At 49.6% G+C, this 24,938-nt stretch overlaps 1 protein-coding gene across 2 annotated transcripts in view; it reads left to right on the top strand.

Moving 5' to 3' along the window:
- LOC144752052 (phosphatidylinositol 3,4,5-trisphosphate 5-phosphatase 2-like) overlaps positions 1-24,938 on the top strand; it is a 598,959-nt gene that overhangs the window by 335,407 nt on the left and 238,614 nt on the right. For both annotated transcript variants that reach the window (XM_078640002.1, XM_078640003.1), the window contains exons 12-13: positions 1,600-1,702; positions 15,476-15,672. In XM_078640002.1, coding sequence (XP_078496128.1) covers positions 1,600-1,702; positions 15,476-15,672 — 300 coding nt within the window. The remainder of the gene's footprint in view (positions 1-1,599; positions 1,703-15,475; positions 15,673-24,938) is intronic.

Genomic DNA, 24,938 nt, shown 5'->3' with positions numbered 1-24,938 from the left:
CCCGGGAAAATGCTATTAATCGTGGCCGGGGAGAGGTGGATTTATGAAAAATAAAACATTGACTCAGTTTGAGCGTGAATTCCTAGACCCAGAATGAGGATACTCAAGGACTCTACTCCACTCAGTATCAGGTAATGCTCTCCTAGTTTCGGTCTCCCAAGTGTCCATCGAACACTTGGGTTGGTCAGGGGGTAGCCAATCATGTGCCTTATATAGCCAACTATACCCATTGTGTGCAGCGCAGTGATAGAGTAGGAGTATCGGGCTCTGAGTCCTCAGCCCCCGATTGGAGGAAATGTCTTCCTAACCTAGGAGTGGTCATTGCCAGGCATGTCATTGTACATTGAGCTTGTGTAGTGTACACCCAGTGCAAGAAAGCACGCTGTGCCATATTTGCTCTTACGAAAGCATGGTTTTAGTGATTTTTGTGTACTGAAATGACGGCTTGTATGTTGAGGGCACAGCATTACTCCATGTTTTAAGGATGCAGGCCCTGCTGGCTTCCTTCCATCCACATGGGTCCATCGCTGTCTTTCCCTTTGTGTCTTCTCGTTGACTCTCTTTCTTCTCCCTCTGTTTCCTTTTCTCTCTCTCCCTCTCTCATTCTCTCGCTTCCATCTCTGCCCTTTTAGGTCGAGCCTGGGCAGCTCAAGCGCTGCTCTGCAAGGCATGCTGTACTCAGGCATGGACTTGAAGCTCCGCCCACTCTCCGCCCATCTTTTCAATTGGCTCCTGTTGCTGTCCTTTCTAAATGGTCGCTTTTGGTTCGTTAATAGGCTTAATAGTCCCTCCTTAGTAACACCTTGTCTGCATTTGTAACCTCCCATGAGGATGGACTTTTTACTTGTGTGGTTACACAGTATGTATATTTAGTATTCGCAAGCACTATTTTTAAAAATGGTTTTGTCCTACTGCAGACTCGACTTTCCTGCAAGGCTTTTAAGATGTGCGCGAGGCCCCTTCCGGTTCGAGAACGGCAGCCGCTTCATTCTTTTGTTATGCGCCGCCGCCCGAATTAACACAAACTCACTCACTCGGTTGTGTTTTAAAATCTTGCCCAAACACCTCGCCCCCACCGGAAACCCTAACAAATGCGAGACCTATTGCATTGCAAATGCTTGTTCTATATATTTTTCTTTCTCTCTCGCTCCCTTCTGCTTTTCCCTGTCTTCCCCTTTCTCTCTTATTCTCCGTCGTCTTTGTCTTTCTCTCCTGTCTCCATCTCGCCTCTCCTGTCACACTCACGCTGTCCTCCTCTCGCTCTGTCTTCCCTTCCTCTTTCCTTCTGCCTCCATCGCCTTCTCTCCCCGTTGCTCTCTCACTCCCTCCCTCACACTCTCTCCCTCCTCTGTCTCTCCCCTCACCCACTCTCTTTCTCTCCCTCCCCTCTCTGTCTTCTCTTTGACTCTCTTTCCTCTAGGGTTTGTATTCCCTTCCTTCTCTCCCCATTGCTCTCTAATTCTCTCTTGTCTCACTCTCTCATACTCTCTCCCTCTTCTGTCTCCCCCTCACCCCGCCCTCTGAGTTTGAGTGCTTGTTTGTCCTTCCCTTCTTCTTATACTATTTTATTTCTTCGCTTTTTTTTGATGTCCTCTGCAGAAGCGCGAGGCCTTCTGCCAGCTGCTGCAGCTGATGAAGATCACACACTGCGCTCTGGACGAGCCGGACCTCGTGTCTGTGTACATCGGGACGTGGAACGTGGGTAAAGTACCGGGGCACCCCCCCTCACCCCGACCCCACCCCGGTAATACACATGTCCAAGCAAAAAGACAGGCTTCGCTGGGCCCACTGCACGCCCTGGTGCTGTACACTAGGCGCTACCTTACTCCACCCACTGCTGCTCTACAACGCCCTGCGTGGCCCATCCTCAAACCATGCACTGTTCACACTCCCATGTTCCTGCACTGCTAATCCTCACACACTGCACCGTGCTCTAAACTGTTCTACATCACAGAGCAATGCACGAGCACACACTGCACCAGCACTACCATTACTGCACTACATCCCAGTGCACTGCACAATATCACACACTGCACCAGCACTACCATTACTGCACTACATCCCAGTGCACTGCACAATCACACACTGCACCAGCACTACCATTACTGCACTACACCCCAGTGCACTGCACAATATCACACACTGCACCAGCACTACCATTACTGCACTACACCCCAGTGCACTGCACAATATCACACACTGCACCAGCACTACCATTACTGCACTACACCCCAGTGCACTGCACAATATCACACACTGCACCAGCACTACCATTACTGCACTACATCCCAGTGCACTGCACAATCACACACTGCACCAGCACTACCATTACTGCACTACACCCCAGTGCACTGCACAATATCACACACTGCACCAGCACTACCATTACTGCACTACATCCCAGTGCACTGCACAATCACACACTGCACCAGCACTACCATTACTGCACTACACCCCAGTGCACTGCACAATATCACACACTGCACCAGCACTACCATTACTGCACTACACCCCAGTGCACTGCACAATATCACACACTGCATCAGCACTACCATTACTGCACTACATCCCAGTGCACTGCACAACATCACACACTGCACCAGCACTACCATTACTGCACTACATCCCAGTGCACTGCACAATATCACACACTGCACCAGCACTACCATTACTGCACTACATCCCAGTGCACTGCACAATCACACACTGCACCAGCACTACCATTACTGCACTACACCCCAGTGCACTGCACAATATCACACACTGCACCAGCACTACCATTACTGCACTACATCCCAGTGCACTGCACAATATCACACACTGCACCAGCACTACCATTACTGCACTATATCCCAGTGCACTGCACAATCACACACTGCACCAGCACTACCATTACTGCACTACACCCCAGTGCACTGCACAATATCACACACTGCACCAGCACTACCATTACTGCACTACATCCCAGTGCACTGCACAATCACACACTGCACCAGCACTACCATTACTGCACTACATCCCAGTGCACTGCACAATATCATACACTGCACCAGCACCAACCCAACTGCACTATATCCCAGTGCACTGCACAATATCACACACTGCACCAGAACTACCATTACTGCACTACATCCCAGTGCACTGCACAATCACACACTGCACCAGCACTACCATTACCGCATTACATCCCAGTGCACTGCACAATATCACACACTGCACCAGCACTACCATTACTGCACTACATCCCAGTGCACTGCACAATATCACACACTGCACCAGCACTACCATTACTGCAATACATCCCAGTGCACTGCACAATATCACACACTGCACCAGCACTACCATTACTGCACTACATCCCAGTGCACTGCACAATCACACACTGCACCAGCACTACCATTACTGCACTACACCCCAGTGCACTGCACAATATCACACACTGCACCAGCACTACCATTACTGCACTACATCCCAGTGCACTGCACAATATCACACACTGCACCAGCACTACCATTACTGCACTACACCCCAGTGCACTGCACAATATCACACACTGCACCAGCACTACCATTACTGCACTACATCCCAGTGCACTGCACAATCACACACTGCACCAGCACTACCATTCCTGCACTACATCCCAGTGCACTGCACAATATCATACACTGCACCAGCACCAACCCAACTGCACTATATCCCAGTGCACTGCACAATATCACACACTGCACCAGAACTACCATTACTGCACTACATCCCAGTGCACTGCACAATCACACACTGCACCAGCACTACCATTACCGCATTACATCCCAGTGCACTGCACAATATCACACACTGCACCAGCACTACCATTACTGCACTACATCCCAGTGCACTGCACAATATCACACACTGCACCAGCACTACCATTACTGCAATACATCCCAGTGCACTGCACAATATCACACACTGCACCAGCACTACCATTACTGCACTACATCCCAGTGCACTGCACAATCACACACTGCACCAGCACTACCATTACTGCACTACACCCCAGTGCACTGCACAATATCACACACTGCACCAGCACTACCATTACTGCACTACATCCCAGTGCACTGCACAATATCACACACTGCACCAGCACTACCATTACTGCACTACATCCCAGTGCACTGCACAATCACACACTGCACCAGCACTACCATTACTGCACTACACCCCAGTGCACTGCACAATATCCCACACTGCACCAACACTACCATTACTGCACTACATCCCAGTGCACTGCACAATATCACACACTGCACCAGCACTACCATTACTGCATTACATCCCAGTGCACTGCACAATATCACACACTGCACCAGCACTACCATTACTGCACTACATCCCAATGCACTGCACAATCACACACTGCACCAGCACTACCATTACTGCACTACACCCCAGTGCACTGCACAATATCACACACTGCACCAGCACTACCATTACTGCACTACATCCCAGTGCACTGCACAATATCACACACTGCACCAGCACTACCATTACTGCACTACATCCCAGTGCACTGCACAATCACACACTGCACCAGCACTACCATTACTGCACTACACCCCAGTGCACTGCACAATATCACACACTGCACCAGCACTACCATTACTGCACTACATCCCAGTGCACTGCACAATCACACACTGCACCAGCACTACCATTACTGCACTACATCCCAGTGCACTGCACAATATCATACACTGCACCAGCACCAACCCAACTGCACTACATCCCAGTGCACTGCACAATATCACACACTGCACCAGAACTACCATTACTGCACTACATCCCAGTGCACTGCACAATCACACACTGCACCAGCACTACCATTACCGCATTACATCCCAGTGAACTGCACAATATCACACACTGCACCAGCACTACCATTACTGCACTACATCCCAGTGCACTGCACAATATCACACACTGCACCAGCACTACCATTACTGCACTACATCCCAGTGCACTGCACAATATCACACACTGCACCAGAACTACCATTACTGCACTACATCCCAGTGCACTGCACAATCACACACTGCACCAGCACTACCATTACTGCACTACACCCCAGTGCACTGCACAATATCACACACTGCACCAGCACTACCATTACTGCACTACATCCCAGTGCACTGCACAATATCACACACTGCACCAGCACTACCATTACTGCACTACATCCCAGTGCACTGCACAATCACACACTGCACCAGCACTACGATTACTGCACTACACCCCAGTGCACTGCACAATATCACACACTGCACCAGCACTACCATTACTGCACTACATCCCAGTGCACTGCACAATCACACACTGCACCAGCACTACCATTACTGCACTACATCACACACGGTGCACAGCATCACACACTGCACCGTGCTCTCCACTGTTCAACATCACATAGCAATGCACAATCACACACTGCACCAGCACTACCATTACTGCACTACATCCCAGTGCACTGCACAATATCACACACTGCACTAGCACTACCATTACTGCACTACATCCCAGTGCACTGCACAATCACACACTGCACAAGCACTACCATTACTGCACTACACCCCAGTGCACTGCACAATATCACACACTGCACCAGCACTACCATTACCGCATTACATCCCAGTGCACTGCACAATATCACACACTGCACCAGCACTACCATTACTGCACTACATCCCAGTGCACTGCACAATATCACACACTGCACCAGCACTACCATTACTGCACTACATCACACACGGTGCACAGCATCACACACTGCACCGTGCTCTCCACTGTTCTACATCACAGAGCAATGCACAATCACACACTGCACCAGCACTACCATTACTGCACTACATCCCAGTGCACTGCACAATATCACACACTGCACCAGCACTACCATTACTGCACTACATCCCAGTGCACTGCACAATCACACACTGCACAAGCACTACCATTACTGCACTACACCCCAGTGCACTGCACAATATCACACACTGCACCAGCACTACCATTACTGCACTACATCACACACGGTGCACAGCATCACACACTGCACCGTGCTCTCCACTGTTCTACATCACAGAGCAATGCACAATCACACACTGCACCAGCACTACCATTACTGCACTACATCCCAGTGCACTGCACAATATCACACACTGCACCAGCACTACCATTACTGCACTACATCCCAGTGCACTGCACAATATCACACACTGCACCAGAACTACCATTACTGCACTACATCCCAGTGCACTGCACAATCACACACTGCACCAGCACTACCATTACCGCATTACATCCCAGTGCACTGCACAATATCACACACTGCACCAGCACTACCATTACTGCACTACATCCCAGTGCACAATATCACACACTGCACCAGCACTACCATTACTGCACTACATCACACACGGTGCACAGCATCACACACTGCACCGTGCTCTCCACTGTTCTACATCACAGAGCAATGCACAATCACACACTGCACCAGCACTACCATTACTGCACTACATCCCAGTGCACTGCACAATATCACACACTGCACCAGCACTTGCATTACTGCACTACATCCCAGTGCACTGCACAATCACACACTGCACCAGCACTACCATTACTGCACTACACCCCAGTGCACTGCACAATATCACACACTGCACCAGCACTACCATTACTGCACTACATCCCAGTGCACTGCACAATATCACACACTGCACCAGCACTACCATTACTGCACTACATCCCAGTGCACTGCACAATATCACACACTGCACCAGCACTACCATTACTGCACTACATCCCAGTGCACTGCACAATCACACACTGCACCAGCACTACCATTACTGCACTACACCCCAGTGCACTGCACAATATCACACACTGCACCAGCACTACCATTACTGCACTACATCCCAGTGCACTGCACAATATCACACACTGCACCAGCACTACCATTACTGCTCTACATCCCAGTGCACTGCACAATCACACACTGCACCAGCACTACCATTACTGCACTACACCCCAGTGCACTGCACAATATCATACACTGCACCAGCACTACCATTACTGCACTACATCCCAGTGCACTGCACAATCACACACTGCACCAGCACTACCATTACTGCACTACATCCCAGTGCACTGCACAATATCATACACTGCACCAGCACCAACCCAACTGCACTACATCCCAGTGCACTGCACAATATCACACACTGCACCAGAACTACCATTACTGCACTACATCCCAGTGCACTGCACAATATCACACACTGCACCAGCACTACCATTACTGCACTACATCCCAGTGCACTGCACAATCACACACTGCACCAGCACTACCATTACTGCACTACACCCCAGTGCACTGCACAATATCACACACTGCACCAGCACTACCATTACTGCACTACATCCCAGTGCACTGCACAATATCACACACTGCACCAGCACTACCATTACTGCACTACACCCCAGTGCACTGCACAATATCACACACTGCACCAGCACTACCATTACTGCACTACATCCCAGTGCACTGCACAATCACACACTGCACCAGCACTACCATTACTGCACTACATCCCAGTGCACTGCACAATATCATACACTGCACCAGCACCAACCCAACTGCACTATATCCCAGTGCACTGCACAATATCACACACTGCACCAGAACTACCATTACTGCACTACATCCCAGTGCACTGCACAATCACACACTGCACCAGCACTACCATTACCGCATTACATCCCAGTGCACTGCACAATATCACACACTGCACCAGCACTACCATTACTGCACTACATCCCAGTGCACTGCACAATATCACACACTGCACCAGCACTACCATTACTGCACTACATCCCAGTGCACTGCACAATATCACACACTGCACCAGCACTACCATTACTGCACTACATCCCAGTGCACTGCACAATCACACACTGCACCAGCACTACCATTACTGCACTACACCCCAGTGCACTGCACAATATCACACACTGCACCAGCACTACCATTACTGCACTACATCCCAGTGCACTGCACAATATCACACACTGCACCAGCACTACCATTACTGCACTACATCCCAGTGCACTGCACAATCACACACTGCACCAGCACTACCATTACTGCACTACACCCCAGTGCACTGCACAATATCACACACTGCACCAGCACTACCATTACTGCACTACATCCCAGTGCACTGCACAATATCACACACTGCACCAGCACTACCATTACTGCACTACATCCCAGTGCACTGCACAATATCACACACTGCACCAGCACTACCATTACTGCACTACATCCCAGTGCACTGCACAATCACACACTGCACCAGCACTACCATTACTGCACTACACCCCAGTGCACTGCACAATATCACACACTGCACCAGCACTACCATTACTGCACTACATCCCAGTGCACTGCACAATATCACACACTGCACCAGCACTACCATTACTGCACTACATCCCAGTGCACTGCACAATCACACACTGCACCAGCACTACCATTACTGCACTACACCCCAGTGCACTGCACAATATCACACACTGCACCAGCACTACCATTACTGCACTACATCCCAGTGCACTGCACAATCACACACTGCACCAGCACTACCATTACTGCACTACATCACACGGTGCACAGCATCACACACTGCACCATGCTCTCCACTGTTCTACATCACAGAGCAATGCACAATCACACACTGCACCAGCACTACCATTACTGCACTACATCCCAGTGCACTGCACAATATCACACACTGCACTAGCACTACCATTACTGCACTACATCCCAGTGCACTGCACAATCACACACTGCACAAGCACTACCATTACTGCACTACACCCCAGTGCACTGCACAATATCACACACTGCACCAGCACTACCATTACCGCATTACATCCCAGTGCACTGCACAATATATCACACTGCACCAGCACTACCATTACTGCACTACATCCCAGTGCACTGCACAATATCACACACTGCACCAGCACTACCATTACTGCACTACATCACACACGGTGCACAGCATCACACACTGCACCGTGCTCTCCACTGTTCTACATCACAGAGCAATGCACAATCACACACTGCACCAGCACTACCATTACTGCACTACATCCCAGTGCACTGCACAATATCACACACTGCACCAGCACTACCATTACTGCACTACACCCCAGTGCACTGCACAATCACACACTGCACAAGCACTACCATTACTGCACTACACCCCAGTGCACTGCACAATATCACACACTGCACCAGCACTACCATTACTGCACTACATCCCAGTGCACTGCACAATCACACACTGCACCAGCACTACCATTACCGCATTACATCCCAGTGCACTGCACAATATCACACACTGCACCAGCACTACCATTACTGCACTACATCCCAGTGCACTGCACAATATCACACACTGCACCAGCACTACCATTACTGCACTACATCACACACGGTGCACAGCATCACACACTGCACCGTGCTCTCCACTGTTCTACATCACAGAGCAATGCACAATCACACACTGCACCAGCACTACCATTACTGCACTACATCCCAGTGCACTGCACAATATCACACACTGCACCAGCACTACCATTACTGCACTACATCCCAGTGCACTGCACAATATCACACACTGCACCAGAACTACCATTACTGCACTACATCCCAGTGCACTGCACAATCACACACTGCACCAGCACTACCATTACCGCATTACATCCCAGTGCACTGCACAATATCACACACTGCACCAGCACTACCATTACTGCACTACATCCCAGTGCACAATATCACACACTGCACCAGCACTACCATTACTGCACTACATCACACACGGTGCACAGCATCACACACTGCACCGTGCTCTCCACTGTTCTACATCACAGAGCAATGCACAATCACACGCTGCACCAGCACTACCATTACTGCACTACATCCCAGTGCACTGCACAATATCACACACTGCACCAGCACTACCATTACTGCACTACATCCCAGTGCACTGCACAATCACACACTGCACCAGCACTATCATTACTGCACTACACCCCAGTGCACTGCACAATATCACACACTGCACCAGCACTACCATTACTGCACTACATCCCAGTGCACTGCACAATATCACACACTGCACCAGCACTACCATTACTGCACTACATCCCAGTGCACTGCAGAATATCACACACTGCACCAGCACTACCATTACTGCACTACATCCCAGTGCACTGCACAATCACACACTGCACCAGCACTACCATTACTGCACTACACCCCAGTGCACTGCACAATATCACACACTGCACCAGCACTACCATTACTGCACTACAACCCAGTGCACTGCACAATATCACACACTGCACCAGCACTACCATTACTGCACTACATCCCAGTGCAGTGCACAATCACACACTGCACCAGCACTACCATTACTGCACTACACCCCAGTGCACTGCACAATATCACACACTGCACCAGCACTACCATTACTGCACTACATCCCAGTGCACTGCACAATCACACACTGCACCAGCACTACCATTACTGCACTACATCCCAGTGCACTGCACAATAGCATACACTGCACCAGCACCAACCCAACTGCACTACATCCCAGTGCACTGCACAATATCACACACTGCACCAGAACTACCATTACTGCACTACATCCCAGTGCACTGCACAATCACACACTGCACCAGCACTACCATTACCGCATTACATCCCAGTGCACTGCACAATATCACACACTGCACCAGCACTACCATTACTGCGCTACATCCCAGTGCACTGCACAATATCACACACTGCACCAGCACTACCATTACTGCACTACATCCCAGTGCACTGCACAATATCACACACTGCACCAGCACTACCATTACCGCACTACATCCCAGTGCACTGCACAATCACACACTGCACCAGCACTACCATTACTGCACTACACCCCAGTGCACTGCACAATATCACACACTGCACGAGCACTACCATTACTGCACTACATCCCAGTGCACTGCACAATATCACACACTGCACCAGCACTACCATTACTGCACTACATCCCAGTGCACTGCACAATCACACACTGCACCAGCACTACCATTACTGCACTACATCCCAGTGCACTGCACAATATCATACACTACACCAGCACCAACCCAACTGCACTACATCCCAGTGCACTGCACAATATCACACACTGCACCAGCACTACCATTACTGCACTACATCCCAGTGCACTGCACAATATCACACACTGCACCAGAACTACCATTACTGCACTACATCCCAGTGCACTGCACAATCACATATTGCACCATCACTACCATTACTGCACTACATCCCAGTGCACTGCACAATATCACACACTGCACCAGCACTACCATTACTGCACTACATCCCAGTGCACTGCACAATATCACACACTGCACCAGCACTACCATTACTGCACTACATCCCAGTGCACTGCACAATCACACACTGCACTAGCACTACCATTACTGCACTACATCCCAGTGCACTGCACAATATCACACACTGCACCAGCACTACCATTACTGCACTACATCCCAGTGCACTGCACAATATCACACACTGCACCAGCACTACCATTACTGCACTACATCCCAGTGCACTGCACAATATCACACACTGCACCAGCACTACCATTACTGCACTACATCCCAGTGCACTGCACAATATCACACACTGCACCAGCACTACCATTACTGCACTACATCCCAGTGCACTGCACAATCACGCACTGCACTAGCACTACATCCCAGTGCACTGCACAATATCACACACTGCACTAGCACTACCATTACTGCACTACATCCCAGTGCACTGCACAATATCACACACTGCACCAGCACTACCATTACTGCACTACATCCAAGTGCACTGCACAATATCACACACTGCACCAGCACTACCATTACTGCACTACATCCCAGTGCACTGCACAATATCACACACTGCACCAGCACTACCATTACTGCACTACATCCCAGTGCACTGCACAATCACACACTGCACCAGCACTACCATTACTGCACTACATCCCAGTGCACTGCACAATACCACACACTGCACCAGCACTACCATTACTGCACTACATCCCAGTGCACTGCACAATATCACACACTGCAACAGCACTACCATTACTGCACTACATCCCAGTGCACTGCACAATCACACACTGCACCAGCACTACCATTACTGCACTGCATCCCAGTGCACTGCACAATATCACACACTGCACCAGCACTACCATTACTGCACTACATCCCAGTGCACTGCACAATATCACACACTGCACCAGCACTACCATTACTGCACTACATCCCAGTGCACTGCACAATATCACACACTGCACCAGTACTACCATTACTGCACTACACCCCAGTGCACTGCACAATATCATACACTGTACCAGCACCAACCCAACTGCACTACATCCCAGTGCACTGCACAATATCACACACTGCACCAGCACTACCCTCACTGCACTACATCCCAGTGCACTGCACAATATCACACACAGCACCAGCACTACCCTCACTGCACTACATCCCAGTGCACTGCATAATATCATACACTGCACCAGCACCAACCCAACTGCACTACATCCCAGTGCACTGCACAATATCACACACTGCACCAGCACTACCCTCACTGCACTACATCCCAGTGCACTCCACAATATCACACACTGCACCAGCACCAACTGCACTACATCCCAGTGCACTGCACAATATCACACACTGCACCAGCACTACCCTCACTGCACTACATCCCAGTGTACTGCACAATATCACACACTGCACCAGCACTACCCTCACTGCACTACATCCCAGTGCACTGCACAATATCATACACTGCACCAGCACCAACCCAACTGCACTACATCCCAGTGCACTGCACAATATCACACACTGCACCAGCACTACCCTCACTGCACTACATCCCAGTGCACTGCACAATATCACACACTGCACCAGCACTACCCTCACTGCACTACATCCCAGTTCACTGCACAATATCATACACTGCACCAGCACTACCCTCACTGCACTACATCCCAGTGCACTGCACAATATCACACACTGCACCAGCACCAACCCAACTGCACTACATCCCAGTGCACTGCACAATATCACACACTGCACCAGTGCTACCCTCACCGCACTACATCCCAGTGCACTGCACAATATCACACACTGCACCAGCACTACCCTCACTGCACTACATCCCGGTGCACGGCACAATATCATACACTGCACCAGCACTTCCCCAACTGCACTACATCACACACGGTGCACAGCATCACACACTGCACCAGCACTACCCTCACCGTACTACATCCCAGTGCACTGCACAATATCACACACTGCACCAGCACTACCCTTACTGCACTACATCCCAGTGCACTGCACAATATCACACACTGCACCAGCACTACCCTCACTGCACTACATCCCAATGCACTGCACAATATCACACACTGCACCAACCCAACTGCACTACATCACACACAGTGCACAACCTCACACGATGCACCATGCACTGTCCCACTACACTATGTCATAGTTTTGAAAGTTACTCAAAATTTGAATCATATATGAGCATTACTACTAGGTTCCACATTTGAATTCATATATGTCTATTACTATGAAGCGAATGCACTCGAAACAAAAGTGTTATGATGTGTTTTAATGTGTCTTTTGACTTAGACTAAACTAGGCCTCACTTGGGCCGCGACTCCATTTTGTAAAATGGCTGCCGCGTCATGATGTCATTGCACGTTTATATTTCTCTCTTGACACCACTCGCAGGAAGCTCTGCGCTGATTATGTTGTATGGCATATTGTTTTCAAAGATCTCACTTGAGGAAGCCTAATTTGCTACTTTCCAAGGCTCTCGGGGCTGTCACACTGTCTGCCGCTCTTTCATCATTGTTTTCTGTTGTTTATGTAACTCGTTTGTTCTAACACCTCGGAGCACATTAGTTCATAAGGGACGAATCCTTATTCATGCAATGGTTTAGTGCTACTGCACTGCCTCACACTCTGCACTGTGTACTCTACAACACTACCTCTACTGTACTTAATCACACTGCAGTTTACTACCTCTCACACTGCACCATGTGCTTCACTCCCCTCCTGTATGGCTTCGTGTTGCACTGCACAACTTGACACTCTGCACGGTTTACTCCACTACCTCTACTGCACTAAATCACCCTCCAGTGTGCAGCTTCACACACTGCACTATGCACTCCACTACTGTACTACTTCACATTGCACTGCACAACTTCACACTCTGCAGTGTGTACTCATCTCCTCTCTACTTCCTCGACTGTACTAAAACACTCTGCAGTGCACAACCTCACACACTGCACCATGCGCCTCACTAGAGTGCTCCTGCAGTGCTACTTAGCACCGTGGAGCTATGACTCACACTCTGAACCGTGCACTACACTACCTCAAAATATACACTATTCAGTACCTCACCCTATCCGCACTGCGTTACCTCGCACTACAGTGTGCAATTTTTATTACACAATGTTCGCTATGACACTGCTGTAGTACAGTGCGCAATCTACGTGCACTCTACTACTCAAACCCTTACTCCACCAGATCGTAGTGCATTGCACACTCACACAATGCACTCCACTGCATAAGCACACTACCAACTTTACTGTTCGCACTATTCGCCATCTCCACCATCTATATTACACCATACACGACCTCACATCTAACCTGTAATACCACTAGTGTGCTACATCTTACTGCAGTGCACTACCTCATGCTGATCATTTGACTGCACTATCCTACTGCACTATATTACTCTTCAGTGTACAACCGCACACTGCACAGTTTCATATAAACCATTGCCATACACCCAGGACCCCCTACCACACTACTCCACGCAGCACAACCTCACACTATGCAACATACAGTGCTCTGATCGGATTACCTCCCTTTTCTCTGTATGACCTCACTCTATGCAGCATGTGATACCATACAGTGCCCATTATGCATTACTACACAATGCACTGCATAATCTACTACTCTCTCCCACACTTCACTGGCTCATCCTGCACTGTGCACTGTAAACACCTCCGTGCACTACACTGCATGGTATCGTACTACGCTCTAACTCACTATACTGCATTTTGCACTACCCTACACTGCATTACACTACGACACACCATGTACTGTGCAGTGCTATAATTGCGATGCTTTACGCTGCATTATCTGCCATTATGCCTCCTACACTAGCTGGCTCTGCACTGCGGCCCTAGGTCGTTACTCTTTTATAAGACACTTCTCTCCTGGTACCACATCACCAGATGCCCTCTGACCCGGCACCTTTCTCTCTCCCCAGGCGGCTCCCCTCCTCCTCGGTCAGTGGCTACATGGCTGACCTCAAGAGGGCTGGGCTGGGGCAAGGACGAGAGCACCGCAAACCTCCCTCATGACATGTACGTGATCGGAACCCAAGAGAACTCTCTGGGGGACCGCGAGTGGGTGGACTTCCTCCGGTCCGCCCTGAAAACCGCAGTGGGGATCGACTACAAGGCGGTAAGTGTATACTGAGGGCCTGATTACGAGTTTGGCGGATGGGATACTCCGTCACAAACGTGATGGGGATCGACTACAAGGTGGTAAGTGTAGACTAAGGGCCTGATTACGAGTTTGGCGGATTGCATACTGCACCACAAATGTGATGGGGATCGACTAAAAGGCGGTAAGTGTAGCCTAACAGCCTGTTTGCGAGTTTGGCAGATGGTATACTCCATCACAAAAGTGACGGATATCTCATCTGCTGTATTGCAAGTTCCATAGGATATAACGGAATTGTAATTTGGTGGGCGGGATAACCATCACATTTGTGATGGAGTGTTAGAACCGGGGTCTCTAGTTGGCAGGGGTATGTACCCTAGTCCAAGTAGGGACCACTGCTTCCGACCTGGTAGCTTGGCGCAGAGCAGCAAAGGCGTAACTTCAGAGGCAATGTGTAAAGTATTTGTGCAACACACAACGGCGATGACACAGTAAAAACACTCACAAGAGGAACACCACACCAGTTTGGTATAAGAATAAACATTTCTTTATCTAAAAACTATGCGAGAACCAAAAGCAGGTAAATCCAGCTCCAGGCAAGATCAATAATAAAAAGGATTCCAATTTCCAAGCAAGATCAATAATCAATAAAAATGAATCCAGTTCCCAGGCCTGATCAATAATAAAAAGGATTCCAGTTTCCAAGCAAGATCAATAATCAATAAGAATGAATCCAGTTCCCAGGCCTGATCAAATCACCAAAAGCTCATGTGTCCCAAGGGCTCCTGCTGGTAATGTCTTTCTCACAGTGTCCTTGAATGGCAAAAGTTCACTTGAGGTAGGTTCTTATGGTCAAAATTCACTGTGGGAAGGTTCTTAGGCCAAAGTTCCCTTGTAGCGTAATAAGTGTGCCTCTCATAGAAATGATGTTACCAGCCAAGCACAAAGCTCACACTCCAGGTACCCGGCCAACCCGAACCCCGCCCCCTCACGGCAGCCTGGTTGCACTGAGGCGTTACCTGGGGTGGTGGTTGCGGGCGCGGGTGCGAGGCTCCTCTCCCCCTGGGGCCTTGGGCTCAGCAGGCGCTGCATGGGTGGGGGTCACAGCCACACAGCGCTCCTTTAGCACAGCGCTTAACAGTGCCTCCAAGTCCTGGGCAACGACGGAGCCTCCTGCCACACAGCGCTTCGCTTCTCAGCGCTACACAGCGCGCTCCGGTCCCAGTGGCGGTGACCTCAGGGCCAGTTTCAGTCGGCTTGCGCCAGAAGCAGAGGCAATCACAGAGCCCTCGGGAGGATCACAGGGCAAGCAGTGCTGAGGGCAGGCACAGCGTTGCAGGGCAAATCTTGAGAGTGTTGTTGCTGTTCCAAAGGGCAGTCTTTAAAACGCTGTGGTCCAAGGACAGGTAGTTTCCTTTAGCTTAAAAAGGGTGCAGTCCCAAAAAGGCAATCTTTAAAAGGTGGTTCAAAGAAAAGTAGTTCCTTTGGGATGTTGTGGAGACACTCTGGTGGTGATGTTGCAGTCTCCCCTGCAGGGCAGGATCAGCAGACAGTAGGGCAGCTCAGCAGGTTGTGGGGCAGCAGTTCCTTGGAGCAGTCAGCCTCCTTCCCAGTGGCAATCCTCTTGCGCAGCAGTCCTCACTCCAGCAGGGATTCTTCCAGGTCCCGCAGTGTAACAAGAATGTGAGGCCAGGACCCTTCCTTATATATCTTTTTAGTCTAGGGGCTAGAAAGTGGTGGAAGTCTCTGGAAGGGTCTGGGGGGCAGGGGCTTCTGGAAGAGTCCAGGGAGTTCTGGTATGTTCCCTGCCTTCCCTGACCTAGCTGTCACAGTGATGAGAGACTACAGTGGGCAGCCCAGCACAGCTCATCCCAGGGAAGAAGGTGTGAATCACCACTCCCACCTCCCAACCCAGGCAGGCTATCAGTATGCAGAGGGGAGGGGGGAGTCTGCAGAGCCTAATCTAAGTGTAGGCAGGAAAAGGTCCCCTTTATAAAAGTGGGATCCCTAGCGAAGGAATGCCCAAACCCTATATATCATTGGAAAGGGTTCCCCGCCCCGAGTCCAACAAGACCAAACATGATAGACTTATTAGGTCCCTGTCAGAAGTTATTCCACAAGGGGAGGTTCCCAATGTTAGCCTATGGAGGATTAAACCTTACTGCGGTAGCAGTGGCTTGTGGCAGATATGCCAGCCTCACAAGGTTTTAGGGGAGAGCACCTGCACCTCAGCACTGTTTAGCAGTGGTGAGGCGCCCAGAGTCCTAAGTCCAACAAAATATAGGATAAAAATGGGAGGCAAAAAGGGCAAAAATGTAGGGGAGACCACCCTAAGGCTGACAGGTCTAACACGGAGTAAGCCTGCCTGCCAAGCTCGTAATCAGGTCCTGCGTCTTACTTTTATTCATATTTGTTGCTATTCCGTGACTAAAAAGTGATACGATTTAAGGCTTCAAAACTCAATCAATCAATCAATCAATCAGGGGGGTTATGAAGCACGCTACTCACCCGTGAGTGTCTCAAGGTGCTGGAAGAGGGGGGTACAGCTCCGGATCAGTCGAAGAGCCAGGTCTTGAGGCTCTTCCTGAAAGTGTGCAGATTGGGGGAGCGTCTGATGTTGACTACTAGCTCATTCCAGGACTTTGCTGCGACGTAGGAGAAGGCTCTTCTGCCTGCTCTGGTTCTGCGGATGCGTGGGTTCTCTGCCAGGGCGAGGTCAGGGGGGGGGGGGCGGAGGTTCCTTTTGGTTATGTGGAAGGAGACTCTTTCGTTGAGGTATTTGGGTCAGTGTTGTAGAGGAATTTGTAGCCGTGGGTGTGTAGCTTAAAGGTTACTGGTTTCTCGATGGGGAGCCAGTGGAGGTCTCATACGTGGGGGGTCATGTGCTCGTGTCGAAGGGTTCCGAGGACGAGTCTGGCTGTGGTGTTCTGGATGGTTTGGAGCTTGTGTAGCAGGATTTTGTTGATTCCGGCGTAGAGGGTGTTACCGTAGTCCAGCCTGCTGGTTATGAGTGCATGGGTGACGGTCTTTCTGCATTCGGGGGGGGGATCCACTTGAAGGTCTTGCGGAGGATGCGGAGAGAGTTGAAGCAGGTGGAGGCGACGGCGTTGATCTGGTGAGTCGTAGTGAGGGCGGAGTCTAGAATGATGCAGAGGTTTAGGGCTTGGTCTGATGGAGTGGGTGGGTTTCCGAGGGCGGAAGGCCACCAGTTGTTGTCCCAAGCGGTGGAGGAGAGTCCAACGACGAGGACCTCTGTCTTCTCTGGGTTGAGCTTAAGGCAGCTGTTGTTCAGCCAGGCTGCAATGTCTTTCATTCCTTCCTGGAAGCAGAGTCTGGTGTCTTTTGGGTTCTTCGTGAGGGAGAGGATGAGCTGGGTAAAACTGACAACTAACATGATCACGGCATCACAGGAAAGCATGTTGGGCGACACCAACCATGTCAAAAGGTCCTGCGCAGCCAGGGCTACCATATTAAAGCGGGACCCTTCATTGGAGGAGAGCTGGTTTCAGAATTTACAAATATGTCTTTTATAGAAAAAGAATACAAGGCAGACAAGCATCTTCTTAAAGAACTAGCAAATAATGAAACACTCACATTCCAACCAGCTGACAAGGGAGGGGCACTGGTCATGATGGACTCATCGTAATATCACCAAAAAATGCAGGAACATCTTTCTCATGAAAACACTTATTTGAAATTAGATCATGACACCACTCCCGAAATAATGCAGATTCTTAAGCACATCTTGGAAAAAGCTCAAAGCATGGATTGGATATCAGGTAGAACCAAAATGTATTTGCTACAACAAAATCCAAAACGACCACATATCTACGTGTTACGAAAGATTCATAAACACAGTACTAATCCACCATTTAGACCCATCGTTTCTGGATGTGGTTCACTCTTTGAACCCCTGGGCGTGTACATAGATCATTTTCTCCAACCCAACGTAGGTAATTGGAAAACGTACATAAGGGACACAACTGACTTTTTAAGCCAACTTGGTCAGTTAGATCTATCCAACCCTCCTGAATTTTTGCTATGCACTATCGACGTGACATCATTATAAACGCCCATTCCTTTACAGGAAGGACAGGAGGCAACAGAATGGGCCTTTTTGAATCAACCAGATTTAGGAGCACACAAGGTTTTCCTCATGGAACTGCTACAATTCTGCCTCCAACATAGCTATTTTCACTACAAGGAGGATTTATTTTTGCAGATAAGTGGTACATCTATGGGCTTCGGGGGGGGGGGGCGCTCACATAGGCCAACATTTACATGGCTTCATTCGAGGAAAAATACGTCCTGAACAATTCAGAGTGGAACAGTCATTTGAAAATATATTGTCGTTACATAGACAACATCTTTCTAATTTGGACAGACACCGAAGAACACCTCCGGAAACAAATTCAAATTCTCAATACTCGCAACAACCGCATACAATTTACATTCAATATCAGTCCTACCAGCTTACCGTTTCTAGACGTGATGATGGAGAAATCAGGAGTGACCATTGACACCAGAGTGTTCACTAAACCAACGGATCGGAACAACACCGTACTAATCAAAAGTTTTCATTCCTCCAAACTCATCCAAAACTTACCATACTCGTACATGAACAGGTCCAAGAGAATATCTTTTACCACTGAGCAATTTAAAAAAGAACTTACAAGGATTAAAACCAGATTCTTACAACGAGGGTATCCTGCAACCACAATACAAAACGCAGAAGAAAGGATTACTAAAGTAGAACGCAACACTCTTCTCACTACCAAACAGAAAAAGCCTGCCAATCGGCCAGTCTTTGTTTCGAGGTTTTCCACGAAGTCGGAAAACATCAAAAAAATCATTTTGAAAAGATGGGAATTACTCACCCAAGAACCAGATTTCGGAACCTCATTTGCTCAGCAGCCATTATTTGCGTATATAAGAAGTCAAAACCTCAGGGAACTATTGTCCAAAAAAAAGTCAGCAACAGCATCCATCACACGGGAATGAAAAAGTGTTACAATTGCATCAACTGCATTAACGTCATACAACAAAAGTTCATAACCCATCCGAAAACAGGAGCCAAAATCAATCTCAATCATTCTTCAGATTGCAACAACATGAATGTAATTTACTGTATGAAATGCCCGTGCGGTCTAATGTATGTAAGCAAAACTGAAAGAAAAAGTAAAATCGAAATAGGGGAGCACAAAAGTATGATCAGGAATAAAAACATGAATTCAAATCTAGTGGTTCATTGGCTCAAACAAGGTCACAATATTACCCAGATCCGTTCTACAGTAATTGAAAAGGTGATCATCAAGGAAGGAATGGATAACAGTAAAAAACTTTCTCAGAGAGAAGTATTCTGGACTCGTAAACTGCAGGCAATAATGCCAGACGGTCTGAACGACAAATTAGACTTGAGTTGTGTAGGAAGGTAGATCCCTGACTATGGTTGCCCCCAACTTTTTGCCTGGTGTTTTGCTGGTTTTCTGACTTAGTTGACCTGAGGCCCTGCTGTTCAGGACCTCAGGCCCACTGCTCTCTCTGTAAAATGGATTCCATGTACCTTAGGTACATATCTAAATTGGATACTGAGCCACCTTATCAGTCCCTGTACAGTGTACCTTAGGTACCCAGGGCATAGGTGTACCCAGGGCCTACCAGGGGCTGCAGCATGTATTATGCCACCCCTGGCTGGCCATCCAAATCTGACACAACTGGCTGCCTGACAGCTGGGGCAAGGTGGTGTAATCACCCTTTGCTTTAGATATAGTATACCTATATCTAACCCTAAAATGGACACACAGATCTCCTATCAGTCACTCCTATGGCAGGCCTTAACAATCCTGAAGGCACTGTGCTTGGAATCGTGTGAGATGGTGCTCTGGCATGAGCTGAGCCTGTCTGCGGCTTTCGGGATCCATCCCTTAGCCGTTTCCATGATATCGCATACCATATACTCTTAAGTGCATTATAATCCTCGCGGTTAAATGCCAACTCTGGTATCGCTTTATCAAAACATGTCGAGTAAGGTGTCATACGAATTGGAATACTAACCCCTCGCCAATTCTGGCGACGGGGTTAGCATTCCACCCTTCTAGAGGGACACGACATGTGTGTAACCTATAACCCGGTTAAAAGTCAGACAGAGCCTTAGCATCCACAAAATGGATGCTGCCACCGAGACACAAGTCTGCCCTCCTGCTGCTGGGAGTCCTCCCAGAGCAGGAGATAAGGACAAAGGGTTTCCTGCCAGGGGCGGTGCCAGCACCGTCCCAGACAGGGTTTTGTGTATTGTAGGTAGGCAGGGCTTCAGAGGAAGGTGACTGCACGTGGCACCCCGGTGCTCACTGTGCATAGGCTGGCTTAAACCAGTTCCAGGGACACTCCAGACCCTGTGCTGGGGAAAAGCCCGCCAAGGAAGTGGGTGTAACCACCCCTCTCCTGGTCCCACCCATAGGGCAGGACTTAGTCGCGTGCCAGCCCCCTTTTCCAAGATAAAGGTAGAGACTGGCCCCCTTCCAAATCAGATCATCTTTGGAATCAAGATACCACTTTCCACGAAAGGACTTCACGATTTCTTCCTCAAGATTCTCCCTTGTGGCTAAGGAGTAGTCACCCTGCATCCGCAGGCACCATCTAAGAACACTGCGGTCTGCTGCACGTCCTTCCTCCGGAATCCGACTGCCCAGCTCGACGAGACCCGGCTTCCCTGGCACCTCTGACCTCTACCCACCTCTACAGCACAGCTGAGAACCGTGGGTGCGACGAGACCTCGAGGGACCGGCCATCGCCATGACTGCACGACTTCTGCACAGCAAGCCCACCGAGTAATTTCCTGGTGAGTGCTTTGGGGTCCGAGAAGCCCCCACCCTGAGCAGCTCCAGCACCGAAGAGCAGCCCCCCAGCATCTCCACGATCGGCGTGGGGCCCTTCTGCTTTGTGCTGCTCACCGCGTTGTTTGGCTACTAGCCCGCTGGCTTATGGCCTTCCGAACGACGCCCGACGATAACACTGCTGCTGGTCTGGTTGCTCCAGACTGGCCCTTGCTTCCCTCCATCGGAGAAGTACCCTGGACCCTCCTGGTCCGGCTGAGACGCCATCTTAGGTCCACCGTGTGGGCCTTGCATTTGCCAAGACTTGTTGCCCAATCCTGGGTCCAGCGACGTCGACAGCAAGAACCTTCGTGGGACAGCTCGCACCTCCATCCTGGTCGCCGACAACGCCTCCTGGTCCGAGAGACTGCAGAGCCCAGCAGCGCCCACTCACCTGACTGCGGTGACTTTGCCCGGTGCCATCCTGGTGCCCACTTAATCACTGGCTAGTGATTCAAGAACTTGGTCCCCTCTGCTTTCAGGTTTCCTTCTTCCTTGATCCAGGCTTGGATCCATCGAACTTTCCTTCACTGGTCGCCTGCCAGCAACTTCTTCCTTCCAGGCTCCTGGTCCGGCACGAGGATTCCCGACGTCTTTTCAGACCTATGCAGCTGCAGCCCCTGGGCTAGGTAACTTCAGCACTTCGGTGTCCCAGCATAGCCTCACTATTCAAGGGTCAGGATCCACTGTCGTTTTTTCCCTACCAGGTCGGGTTCGCCCGTGAACACTAACTTTGTGAATTCTAGCTTCCATAGACTTTGTCCCGCATCCCGCGTGAGAGTGCACACTCTGCACCCGAGTTCCCTAGGCCTCCTGCTAGTAATCTAAAGGTTCAGTAGTCCAGTCCTAGCGATCCCAAAGCCTCTGAGAATCGTTACTTACCTGCTAGTAATTCGCATTCCACTTTTAGAGTATATGGTTTTTCGTGCCCCTCGGGCATTTGTGTATAACGTGCTAACTTAAGTATTTTCATAAGAGTTTTGTTGTGTGCTTAGCGCCCTGTCCTCATAAAGAGTACAGGGTTGTTGTGATTCTAATAAATACATTGTTTATTTTCATAACACTTGTGTGGTGTCCTTTCACTGGGTGTTCAAGGGGTAATGTGATGGTAAAACAGCTGGCTTAACACGCCCTCTAGAGTCTTAGCCTTAGACTGCTCGTATCCATGCTACTAGGATAGCTGGTCTATAAGGTTGACTTACAACCAATCATCAATAAGGGTTGTTTGGACTGATACATAGGGATCACTAGAATAGTGAGCACTGCATATCAGGCCAACTTCTCACAAGTTGTTTCCTGTAAATGCATCCCTTTTTTGTCAAGACTCCCCCTTTTATTGACACTTGACTTATCTCACATACCTCCTTTTTCACCACCAAACAGATTCACTATATCTCATTCTCTCCACTCAGAAGTTTTTTCACTCGACATCGGCATACTTCATATTGCTGTTTATCTTATGTTAATAACAGAACCGTGGCCTAGAATCATTCATTGTACAGATGTGGGTATCACTTGCATGCAGGGAGATTCCTTTCTTTCCTTTTTTTTCCTTTTTTAATTATTTTATTCTTTCATCATTCTATTTTTTCACCGTCTTGGAGCACCTCTGACTTTTCTACACAGAAGTAGGGCTCCACAGTCGCTTAGTAATCAATCAATCAGAGAATTTGTAAAGCGTGCTACTTACCTGTGAGGGTCTCAAGGCGCTGGGGGGGCGGAGGGAGGGGGGGGGAGTGCTGCTACTGCTCGAAGAGCCAGGTCTTGAGGAGCCTTCTGAAGGTGAGCAGGTCTTGGGTCTGCCGCAGATGGGTGGGGAGGGTGTTCCAGGTCTTGGCGGCGAGGAAGAAGAAGGATCTGCCACCCGAGGTGGTTAGTTGAATGCGCGGGACGGCGGCTGGTGGAGCGGAGCTGGCGGGTGGGGGTGTAAAAGTTGAGTCTGTTATTGAGGTAGGCTGGTCCGGTGTTGTGGAGTGCTTTGTGTGCGTGGGTGAGGAGCTTGAAGGTGATCCTCTTGTTGACGGGGAGCCAGTGCAGGTCTCGTAGGTGGGAGGAGATGTGGCTGCGGCGGAAGACGTTGAGGATCAGTCAGAGGGAGGCGTTTTGGATGAGTTGTAGTCTTTGTAGGTGTTTGGCTGGGATTCATGCGTAGATCGCGTTGCTGTAGTCCAGCCTGCTGCTGACGAGAGCTTGGGTCACAGTTCTTCTTGTTTCGGTCGGGATCCACTTGTAGATCCTGCGAAGCATGCGGAGGGTGTTGTAGCAGGAGGAAGAGACGGCGTTGACCTGTTTCAACATGTAGAGGGAAGAGTCGAGGATGAATCCTAGGTTGCGTGTGTGGTCCGTGGGTGTTGGGGCTGTTCCCAGTGTGGTTGGCCACCAGGAGTCGTCCCAAGCAGAGCGGGTGGGGCC

This window comes from Lissotriton helveticus, chromosome 4_2, assembly GCF_964261635.1.
Source record: "Lissotriton helveticus chromosome 4_2, aLisHel1.1, whole genome shotgun sequence".
NCBI lineage: Eukaryota > Metazoa > Chordata > Amphibia > Caudata > Salamandridae > Lissotriton > Lissotriton helveticus.
Note: the sequence above shows the minus strand (reverse complement) of the source record. Positions and strands in the feature narration are given on the sequence as shown.